Genomic DNA, 12500 nt, shown 5'->3' with positions numbered 1-12500 from the left:
TTAACCCCGAATTCACCTAGGTGACCTTGAACGCACCTTGGTTCACCCCGAATTGACCTAGGTTGACCTTCAATTCACCTAGGTGACCTTGAACGCACCTTGGTTCACCCCGAATTGACCTAGGTTGACCTTCAATTCACCTAGGTGACCTTGAACGCACCTAGGTTCACCCCGAACTCACCTGGATCGAGGTGATGATAGAACCACAGGTTATTGCTGAGGAAATGACCTTTGACCTATATTGACCTCCCTCGCCCTATGGATCGATCAATACCCAATAACCGGTGCCTGATTGCGGTCCACCTGCGAGAGGGACGTCGGAGGATAGCGTCTCCCTCGTGCCCGTTTTCTAAACCCAATGCCCCCCCCCCTCAGTCATCTCCAGTTGGAGGTGCGGCCCTGAAGGGCTATCACTCGGTTCCCGGTCCGGGTCTGAAGCGCTCTCTCTTTCTCCCTTCCTCTTGATCTCTTTCTCTCCCTTCCTCTTGATCTCTTTCTCTCCCTCCCTCACTCTCCCCCCTCTCTTTCTCTCTACCTCTCTCACACACCCTCTTTCTCTCCCTCTCTTTCTCTCTACCCCTTTTTTTTTCTTTCTCTCCCCCTTTTCTCTCTCTTTCTGCCATTTTCAACTTCCTTACTTCGAGTCCTGCCATGCTGTCTTAATATGATGACCTTGCCCGCATCACTCTTGTTAAAGCCCTTGACACATTTGAGAACCTCTACTAGGTCGCCCCGCACTCTACCTCTCAGGTTTGGCACACGTGCCAAGGGTTGCCCAGCCGTGGCACTAAGATTCCTGGGGGTTCGAACTCAGTCAAGACACCTTCCCACTGATTTACTCAATCGAGGAGGTTGGACAATTTTATGGATGGGGATGACAGGTGGTTAGGGACATGGAACTGCCTTGTGTAGGCCTTAGGGTCTCTTGTAGTCTCCTCCATTCTTATGTTCATAAGATAATACGAAATAACTTTATGGATGGGTATGACAGGTGGTATGGGACATGGAACTGCCTAGCGTAGGCCTTAGGGTCTCTTGCAGTCTCCTTCATGTGTTCTTATGAAACTGATTCTCTCAGGTCGCTGGGGACTCGAACTTGAGTGACCACAAATCCGATCTTCTTAGTATATAATAAGAACGGAGAAGACTGCGAGAGATCCTGGAGACTATAACTTGGGTCACCGCTTCTGAGAACGCGGACGGAGTTCGTGAGATCGAAGAGGAACTTCTCATGTTCCTTAGGGTCCCACCCACGACGACGGAAACACGAACTGCAGATGATCTTTGAGGGAGAATTAGCTTCCTTGCACGCAAACTCCCCCGAAGACAACACTGCCCAAACACGCACACACACACACACGACCCCCGCCCACACGCCGAATCAGCCTCAAGGACGAAGACCAGATCGATGAAGGACCTATTAATGGCCGGTTCATCTAGCCGCAGATGAACGTCGGCCAAGACGCACGAGGTGGATAGAACAGCGAAGTTCGCTAACTACGCGACTGCCTCAAAGGCGAGTTCGATGAAGAGCCTATCGAAGTCCACTTCATCTTACCGCAGATCAAAGTCCAGGGCGTACGAGATCATTGACATAAAGTCAGGAAGTTGTACCTCATTAATCGATCACTTACACGAAAATACAGCAGCCCTCAGTAATCGACCAACAACAGCAACCCTCAGTAATCGACCAACAACAGCAAGCCTCAGTAATCAACCAACAACAACAGCAACCCTCAGTAATCGACCAACAACAACAGCAACCCTCAGTAATCGACCAACAACAACAGCAACCCTCAGTAATCGACCAACAACAACAGCAACCCTCAGTAATCGACCAACAACAACAGCAACCCTCAGTAATCGACCAACAACAACATTAACTACAAGACCTTCCCCGAGGACTCAGACCAGATCGATGAAGAACCTACCGATGGTCACTTCTTCTTGCTGCAGACGAGAGTCCAGGGCGGATGGGATCTTATACGTCATTAATCATCACTCACATAAAACACAACAACAATAACCGCAACTACATCCTACCCCCCGTTTTCTTTCGCTTCATATTCATCCTAATTCCCGTTTTCAGTTTCCTTGCCCCACTCTCTTGGAGTTTGGGGGGGGGGGATCCCGTCTCCCCGCCACCCTTTTCAGAGACGAAGGAAGAGTATTTTTCCTTGAAGGGGCTATCACACTGGGCTATTTTTCCTCCGACACTTTACCTCCAACCTCCACTTGAATAACTAGAATAGGACTTCACTTACAGAAACCTAAACTTGTCTAAGAACATTCCAACAGTATGTCTAACATTCGTCTAGGTTTATAATCTCTTAGTTCATCATTCAGCTTTGTCTATACTGTATACGATGGAGAGTAATATGACAGTTGGAGATTTGAAAATTCAAATATTGTCGTCACCGAAGTCGTTTTGACTCCAACGAACTCTCAACGGCCGGCGCTCATGGTGAAACCCGTGGAAGCAGAGTGTGATAAGAATATCAGAGCCCAAGATTAAAGGCAATATTTCTTAAAGTCACCCTTTCACTTGCAGCAACATATATATATATATATATATATATATATATATATATATACATACATATATATATATATATATATATATATATATACATATCTTTATATTTTTATATAAACAATATTCCTTTTCAGCAAATGTCATCTATATTCTGTTTTTGTAAATAATCCACAGTAATCACACAAATTATTCCTCCCACCTATCCTTCTCACCCTCCTTTCCCCACTCTTCCTCCCCATCTCCCCCCCTTCCCCCTTCCCCATTTCTATTACCAAAGACTTTTGCTCATATCCTTGTATCCATAAATGGTTCTAAATCTCTAACCGGTATCCGTACATAGCTAGGATCCAGTGAACCTTTTTTTTTTTTTGTAAAAAAAAAAAAAAAAAAAAAATCCTTGACCTAACTAGTCACCAGCTACTATAGATTGGTTATCACACTAGGCTATTTTTCCTCCGACTGTTGGAGCAGATGTGCAGCCCGCAGCCTTCGGGAAGTAACCTGATATGCTGGAGGAAAATAATTTTCCTCCAGCAGAATATCAAACGACATTCTATGCAAGTCTGTTGAGAAAACAGTTTGTCAATGAATTTGACGGCGGAAAAAGTGCTGGAGGTGGACGGTACGGCCGATGAATCGGAGGTTGGAGCAAAAATAGCCAAGTGTGGTAAAACCTTTCCAGAGAGGCTGGCATGCCTAGCTACTTCGCAGAGCGGGTAATTACTGAAATGTTGATGAATATACAAAAAGAATATTTAAAAAGCTTCTGAGTGATATATTTTTTTCATCATCACGAATAGTTACCATTATTGTTATTATTATCATTATTATTATTATTATTATTATTATTATTATTATTATTATTATATTTTATTCTTTATGTCGGGGGAGAAGGAGAGGAGGAGGAAGGGGAAGGAGAAGGGGGGGGAAGTGAGAAGGAGTGGGAGAGAGATGGGGAGGGGAGAAGAGGAGTAGGGAGGAGAGGGGGGAAGTGAGGGGGGAGAAAGGGGAGAAGGGAGGGGGAAAAGGGAGGGGGAAAGGGGAGAGGGGAGGGAAAGAGGGGGGGTAGGAATCATTTGGTTGTCATTCATTTAGTCTTCCCCCACCACTCCCTCCCACCCTCCCCCATTCCCTCCTTCCCTCCCTCCCTCCCTCATCCTCCACAAAACAACCACCACTCCCTCCCACCCTTTCCCTCCACCACTCCCACCCTTCCTCATACTCCATCCTCCCCCCTCCACCACCCTCTCCCCCTCCCCTCCCCCTCTCCCCCCTTAATCAAGACTGTAACCTTGAACTGGGCCGCATGGTAATCAACATTTTCCAGGGGGGGAGGGGGAGTGGGGAGGGGGGTGCAAGGAGCCATGGGGTCCAACGAGGACCAAATCCCCCCCTAACCCCCCAGTTGGGTCGAATGCGAGTAAGAATTAATGACCGAGCGTTTAGAGTTCTCAGCTCAAGTATGTATACATACTGTATATATATATATATATATATATATATATATATATATGTGTGTGTGTGTGTGTGTGTGTGTGTGTGTGTGTGTGTGTGTGTGTGTCTGTGTGTGTAAAATTCTTAACTATTTTCGCTACCTCCCTCCCGGAGATCGACCATGTTACGTGTGGCGAACAGACGAACAAATAGACGGACAAACAAAAGCCTTAGATGGTAGACACAAAGAATATTAAAAATTGCAATAATAACAATAATAATAATAATAATAATAATAATAATAACAATAATAGTAATAATAACAATAACAGTAATAATGATAATAATATGTTACTATTATATTAATGAATATATAAATAAAAAATAAAAAAATCAGCGATCTTCTTAGCGTGTCTTTTTATAAGACAAAAAGAAACTCTTGTAATTAAGATCTCCGAGCGTTATGACGTCATAGACAAGCTGACCAATAGGCATCCAGCTTGGGAATCAACGAATCACGTGCATTTTTTTTTTCTTTCTTTAAGAAGAGGAACTTGAATAGCGCCCCCGCGGACCAGAGGTACGTACATACGACGTATATACGACTGTGGAATGACAAGAGCAAGACAGAGACTGATAATTACGACTTGGGGACAATTGTTATTGACCCAACGTCTCCACCGGCTGACCTTAGGTCATTAAGAGTCTCCAGGTAATTAATTCGAAAAGGAGATTGACAAAACTTCGAGAATAGACCAATTGCCCGAACCGGGGGGGTCGAAATATGCCCGGAAGTATGACCTGGCATCCGAAGGCCGGGTCCGGAGTCGTCGTCGAATTCTTCGAGTTCGTTCGAATCTTCATTAAAAAGATTAATTTCCGAAACTGCATTCTGTGATATTTCACGATCCTTTGCGTGTCCGAAGTTAATAAAGAAAGAGAGAGAGAGCTCTCTTCTGATTGGCTCACTGATAAATCCATTACGTCACGTGGGCGCTTGTGATTGGCCAGTCTTGTTTTATTGGCCATCGTGACGGTGTGACGTCATGTCGTCCACACGACAGGAAGCATTGGTTAGATTGATATTATATCGTATTGATAAGAGATAATTCTAGTGTTGCCAATTAGGAGTTTTTTTTCTTCTTCCTTATAAATGTTCCACAGTTACTGTTTATTACATTTGATAATGATTTTCCTTTTTCGTCGCAATCTATCAATCAATCAGTCATTCTGAGCCCATTGATGAACAAAGGCCTCTTTCATAGCATGACTTTTTCAGTCAATTCATAATATATGTATATATATACATACATATATATATATATATATATATATATATATATATATATAAATTCCGGGTGGATGTTGTAGGGTTAAAAATATAATAATAATAATAATAATCAAAATAGTAACAATAATAATAATAATAATATGCAAATCAATTTCAGCTTCTATTCTGCCTTCGTGTGTGTGTGTGTGTGTGTGTGTGTGTGTGTGTGTGTGTGTGTGTGTGTGTGTGTGTGTGTGTGTGTGTGTGTGTGTCTGTGTATGACCAAAACATCTACATAACACCACCGAACTCCAGAACAATAATGCAATAATTTTTTCCGCAACACAAGTGACGGTTAATTAACGGTCATTAACGGTCACAAAAAAAAAAAAAAAAAAAAAAAATTCAAGCCGTATGTACGCTCAATTCTACCTACTCCAACTGCGGCGTACACCGGGGCGTATTGTACGCTCCCACTCCCCTCCTCTCCCCCTCCCCTCCCCTCCTTTCCCCCTCCCCCCTCCTCCGTCCTCTTTCACAGACGAGTGAAGTCTCTATGCTACCTTTGTAAAGCCTTTGTAAGCACGTCTAGGGGAGGAGGGGGGAGGGGGAAGGGAGGGTGGCAGAGGGGGTAGGGGGAGAGGGCGAGGGAGAGGATGGAAGAGGAAGAGGAAGTATGGGTGGGAGAGGGGGAAGGGAGAAGGGGAAGGGAGAAGGTGGGAGAGAGGGTGAGAGGGAAGGGGAGATGGGAGTAGGGGGAGATGGTTGGTGTAGGGAGAGGGTAGGAGGGAGAGGGGGTAGGGGAGGGTGGGAGAGGGGAAGGAAAGGGGAAATGGGGGGAGGGGGAGGTAACTGGACAAATTTAGGTTTAAGAAGAAAATAGGCAAGAACTGGTTTACCCACAGAGTAAACTGAGACGCAGGCGACGTAGGCGACGCAGACGACGTAGGCGACACAGACGACACAGGCGACGCAGGTGACACAGGTGACGCAGGCGACGCAGGCGACGCAGGCGACACAGGTGACGCAGGCGACGCAGGCGACACAGGTGACGCAGGCGACACAGGTGACGCAGGCAACGCAGGCGACTCAGGTGACACAGGTGACGCAGGCAACGCAGGCGACGCAGCACAGAGCAAAGGCAGACTTCAGGTTGCTGAACTGAAGTAGTACACTTTGAACTCACTTGAAATGCTTCCACATTAACTTGAAACTTCAGCATTTCAAATGAGAGAGAGAGAAGTTCGAACTTCAATTCAGCAACAGGAAGTTTGCCTTTGCTGTGCTGCGTCATCTGTGTCGCCTGTGTCACCTGTGTCGCCTGTGCTGCTTGCGTCTCAGTCTGACCTTAAGCTGATCACAGGCACTAAAGTGAAACAAACAAAAGCAAACAAACAAACAAGCACATCTGTTGGTCAGGGAACACACACACACACACACACACACACACACACACACACACACACACACACACACACACACACACACACAAGGCTGGCCTGACAACATCAAAGACGAATCGGAATCGTCCACGGGCCTCGTTAAGAAAACCTCACCCCTCCACCACCACCTCCAGTCCACCTTAAGGCCATGTTCACACTAGCGGCTGAAACCGCGGCGGTTCAATTACAATGTAAGTCAATGGAGGCGTTCACACACAACCACGGTTCCGCCCCGGTTTCTGTGCTGTTCAAACTGCTCGAGTGAACTGGGCCTAACTTTTCAAAACGGTACCGTACTAGCACTACTGCTACTACTATCAGACCCTGTTCACACTAGCGGCTGAAACCGCGGCGGTTCAATTATGATGTAAGTCAATGGAGGCGTTCACACGCAACCGCGCATTCTTCCCTTGACTATGTGGTATCGGCGCCGTTGAAACCGCCGGTCAAAATACTACAGTACTAAAGCTACTGCTTCTACTATTAGGCCCTGTTCACACTAGCGGTTTTAACCGCTACGGTTTGAACCGAGGCGGTTCAATTACAGTTTTAGTCAATAGAGGCATTTACACACATTCGCACAGTTTTACCCTGACTATGCGGTACCGCCGCGGTTCAAACCGTTAGTGTGAACAGGGCTTCACAACTGCCGCCAACTATTAGGTCCTATTCACACTAGCGGTTTTAAGCCCAGCTTCCGTTTCTCCTCCTCCTCCTCCTCCTCTTCCCCCACTCCCCAGCCTCCAATTCTCCTCATTCCCTTCCTGTTCCTCTTCCTTCTCTGCCTCCCCTCCTCCTCCTCCTACCTTCCTCCCCCTCCTCCTCTCTCTCTTCCTCCTCCTTATTTTCTTTCTCTTTCTCATGTCCCTCCTCCTCCTTCTCTTCCTCCCCCTCCTCCCCCCTTCACCCTTCCTCTCCTTCCTTCCCCCTTCACCCTTCCTCTCCCTCCTTCCCCCTCCACCCTTCCTCTCCCTCCTTCCCCCTCCACCCTTCCTCTCCCTCCTCCCCCCTCCTCCTCCCCTTCACCCTCCTCCTGTTCATTCTCCCACACCCTTTCCCCTCCTCCTCCCCTTCCTCTCCCTCCTTACTCCTCCTTCTCTTCCCCCCTCCTCCAACCTTCCTCCCCTCTTCCCCCCCCTTCCTCCTCCCCCCACTCCTCCCTTCCGGTGTTGTGAACAGAGAGAGTCACAGACACAATACCCGGACGGATCGATCGATGTTCACCGGACAAAAGGCCCACATCCCGGACACAATCCGGGGGGCCAAAAGGTGTCCGGTCAATATGGAAACTCTGACGCGCCACTACCGGGGAAGATACCCCTACGGAGCTGAGTCACGCAGCTTTAAGGTCTACTTAAAAAAAAAAAAAAAAAAAAAGTAAGGTACCTCTTCGGACCTGAGCAACGTATTTTACTTTTGTGACAGGGAAACAATTTCCACTGGAAATAAATATAATAAAAAGGGGACTCCGGAAGGTACCCCTATGGACCCATGTCACGCAGCTTTCTTTTGTGACAGGAGACTAATGCCCATTAAAAAAAAACACGCGGTGCCCCCCACATGTAAGCGAGCACTCGCTATTGGTTCTCTCCATTGTGTAGTTTATATTCAGTCGATCACGAGTCCGGCACGTAATGGAAGACACACACAAACACACACACATTCATACACAAACGAGTACATACAACACAGTATAAAATATACACGGTGTATACGTGTCACTGTATGAAACGTACACACTATATATATATATATATATATGTGTGTGTGTGTGTGTGTGTGTGTGTGTGTGTGTGTGTGTGTGTGTGTACAGATTAACAAGTTCTGTCAGTGGGTCTCGAACCCTTGCATATGTGACTACTTACCCCAAAATAAGGACGTTACCACTGTACCATACTTGACTGTACAAAAGCAACGATATATGTAAACACACACACATCAAGGCACCTTCCTCCTCCTCCCTTGCAATAAAAGATCTGACAACCCGGCATTTAATTGCAATTGGATAGAATAGTGGTAGCAGTAGTGTTAGTTCATCTTCTGCCCTGTTTTCTTAACTGTAGCATAGGTTAGTAAACACAAACAGCCTCGTTAGAGCCAGTAGGCCTACTGATGTTTGTTTTTCCTTTGTGTTTCTCGTCGTCACTTACCTTCATGTGGAACATCATGAGTTCGTTGGAGAGGTTCGACCTGAATTGGGCATCGGAAACCTTCTTGTAGAGGAGCGAATGGCTGATGCTGAGGGCGCAGTAGACGGAGAAGGCGGTGGCGATCTCCTCGTCCATGGCCGTGAAGTGGAGGTCCTCCCGGTTGGCCTTGTTGCACAGCTCGGCTACCCCGATGACCCGCTCGCCGCTCTTGATCGGGAAGCACAGGATGCTCCTGGGCGGAGGAAGAGCGGTTGGGTTAGCGGAAGAGTAGCGGTTAGGTCACCGGGTAGGCCCGGTAGCAATGTGTCCGATTTTTTTTTTTTTTTTTTTTTTTTTTTTTGAGGTGATGGGAGGCTAACAGAGAGAGAAAATAGTACATCTGTTTTTTTTTTTGGGGGGGGGATTGATGAAAGGCTACCAGAGTATAAAAAAGGATTTTTTTTTAAGTGTATATCTCTTTTTTCAGGGGGAGTAATGGCAGGCTACCAGAGAGAAAAAGTTATTTTGTTTTTAAACGTGTATATATATATATATATATATATACATATATATATATGTATATATATATATTTTATCTATTTATTTCATTTTATTTATTTATTTATTTATTTATTTATTTTTTTAAGGTGATGGGAGGCTAACACAGAGAGAAAATAGTACATCTGTTGTTTTTTTTTTTTGTGGGGGGGGGGATTGATGAGAGGCTACCAGAGTATAAAAATGGATTTTTTTTTTTTTTTTTTTTTTTTTTTTTAAGTGTATATCTCTCTTTTTTCAGGGGCAGTAATGGCAGGCTACCAGAGAAGAAAAAAAAATTATTTTGTTTTTAAACGTGTTTATTATATATATATATATATATATTATATATATATATATATAATCTATTTATCTTATTTTATTTATTTATTCATTTATCTATTTATATATATATATATATATATATTTCTTTTTCTTTTTTTTTTTTTTTTTTGCCTCCGAAAGGTCCAGTCCCGAAGTCTATGATGACGTCACGCGAGAAGGCACCCGGCCCACTTCGAGCCCGAGTTCTATGCATAGTATGATGTAGGTTCTGCAACAATACAGCTAAAACCTTAACCTTCCACTAAACATCTCTGTCTATGCAACGTCGGTGCTGCATATCAGGGGAATGCGAGAGGCGGGCGGGTCTGGAAGGCGTGCCTACGTTGAGAATGGTTAAGAAACACTGTGTACAAGTAGTAGATATGGACCAAAAGGTCTCCTGTCGGCATGCTCCGCCTTTGTAATTGAGAGAGCTGACTTCATTGTATACAAGTTAACGAAAATTTTTACTTACACACTTATCATAGTCAAGTACCCTAAACCCTAAAATCCATTAAATTATTCTTATTTCATTACTAGTCATTAAATGTAAGCTTAATACAGTCTTCTATCGTCAATGAATAGTGTCCATCTAAAAAATAAATCCAAGGAAAGGTAAGTGCATAGTTGATCAACGGCCCGGCCCGGCCCGCCTGCTCGCGTGACGTCATCATGTCGAGGTCGGGATTTTCCCGGACCCTTTCCCGGACGCCCCCGGGGGCTCGGCTCACTCACCTGGTCCGGAATCCGGTGGTCTGGTCCAGCCCACGGTAGAAGAGTGGGTGGGCGTAGGCGTCCCGGATGTTCAAGAGCTTCCCGGTCAGGGCCACGCGACCGGCGATCCCCTCAGAGGCCGAGATCCGGACTTCGTCTTGGTTCTGAGGACGAGGAGGAGGAGGAGGAAGGGGAGGAGGAAGGGGAGGAGGAAGGGGAGGAGGAGGAGGAGAAAGGGGGAGAGGAAGGGGAGGAGGAGGAGAAAGCGGGAGAGGAAGAGGAGGAGGAGAAGAAAGGGGGAGAGGAAGGGGAGGAGGAAGAGGGAGGGGAGAGGAAGGGGAGGAGGAGAAGAGAGGAAGGGGAGGAAGAGGAGAAGAGAGGAAGGGGAGGAAGAGGAGAAGAGAGGAAGGGGAGGAGGAGGAGAAGAAAGGAGGAGGGAGAGGAAGGGGAGGAGGAGGAGAAGTAAAGGAGAGGAAGAGGAAGGGGAGGAGAGGGAAGAGGAAGTGGAGGAGGATGAGAAGGAAGAGGAAGTGAAGGAGGATGAGAAGTAGGAACAGGAATTGGAGGAGGAGAAAGAGAAAGTGGAGGAGGAGGAGGAAGAGGAGTAGGAGGAAGAGGAGGAGGAAGCGGTGGACAAGTGAGGAGTTGAAGACGAGAATTGGAAGAATGAGGAGGAGGAGGAGGAGGAGGAGGAGGAGGAGGAGGAGGAGGAGGAAGAGGGGGAGGAGGGGGAGGAGGAGGAGGAGGAGGAGGGGGAGGAGGAGGGGGAATAGGAAGAGGAGGGAAAAAGACGATAATGAATAACTGGGGTTATGAGCATATTATTATTCTTTACATGAGTACTAGCTTCATACATTCACTATACGGCATATCCTCACATACTTAACATATATACCTTTACCTTCATATTTAAGGTCATTTTGTAAAATTACCAATTTCTCAAAATGATCGAAACCTACACATACACACGCATACTATGTATATATATATATATATATATATATATATATATATATATATATATATATATATATATATACACACATGTTGAAGTATGGAAGATAAATGAGTGGAAGGGTGGTGAGTTAAACACAGAGAACAGTTGGAGTTTTATTGCCTGACGTTTCGTCCTTATCAGGATATTCTCAAAGTACATACAGTCTCAGAAAATGAACAGCTGATATAATTCACCCTCCATACTCTCATCCGTTCTCAACCCTTCTCATGTGAAAGGTAAAAGGAAAGGTAAAAGGTAAAAAGGACGATTGAGAACGAAGGAAGAAGCGGCATGGTCAGAGTCACATGAGAATGGTTGAGGACGCATGAGAGTATGGAGGGACAGGAACACGGCAAGGGTGAATTATGTAAGCTGTTCATTTTCTAAGACTGTGTGTACTTTAAGAATGTCCTGGTAAGGACGAAACGTCAGTCAATAAAACTTCAACTGTTCTCTGTGTTCAGCTCACCGCCCTTTCACTCGAATATATATATATATATATCCATATATATATATATATATATATATATATATATATATATATATATATATATGCAAAGTAGACCACTTGGAAAAAGAATCTAACGAAGCAGAGCGCTTTCGTATATTGCATCTTCAGTGCACTGAAGATGTAATATAAGAAAGCGCTCTGCTTCGTTAGTTTCTTTTTCCAAGTGGTCTACTTTGCATAAGTGAACACACGTGCCCGTGTTCTTATTAGCATATACATATACATATATATATATATATATATATATATATATATATATATATATATATATATATATATTCGATGTTCCCCAGTGCAGATATTAGTCTTTTTTTTTTCAACCACATTAACTTTTTTTACTTTTAATTCCATGTCATCACGAACGAGACTGACAATGCGCTCGACGGAGACATATGCAGAAACTGATACGAACTGAAGCCAAGGGCTCGAACCTCAGCTCAGAGTGTTACTTTCATACGTCTGAGCTGAGGTTCGAGCCCTTGGCTTCACTTCGTATCAGTTTCCGCATATGTTTCCTTCGAGCGAATTGTCAGTCTCGCTCGTGATGACATGGAATTAAAAGTAAAAAAATTTTAATGTGGTTGAAAAAAAAATATATATATATAT

The 12500-nt window shown here is 44.9% G+C and overlaps 1 protein-coding gene across 1 annotated transcript in view; it reads right to left on the bottom strand.

The window, feature by feature from the left end:
* LOC143041153 (cGMP-dependent 3',5'-cyclic phosphodiesterase-like) overlaps positions 1 to 12500 on the bottom strand; it is a 199785-nt gene that overhangs the window by 92445 nt on the left and 94840 nt on the right. The window contains exons 6-7 of the mRNA XM_076212959.1: positions 10408 to 10550; positions 8833 to 9064 (exon numbers count right to left, since the gene is read on the bottom strand). Coding sequence (XP_076069074.1) covers positions 8833 to 9064; positions 10408 to 10550 — 375 coding nt within the window. The remainder of the gene's footprint in view (positions 1 to 8832; positions 9065 to 10407; positions 10551 to 12500) is intronic.

This window comes from Oratosquilla oratoria, chromosome 30 (assembly GCF_046742065.1).
Source record: "Oratosquilla oratoria isolate Oo_2021 chromosome 30, ASM4674206v1, whole genome shotgun sequence".
Taxonomy (NCBI): Eukaryota; Metazoa; Arthropoda; class Malacostraca; order Stomatopoda; family Squillidae; genus Oratosquilla; species Oratosquilla oratoria.
This window is presented reverse-complemented; position numbering and strand designations above follow the sequence as displayed.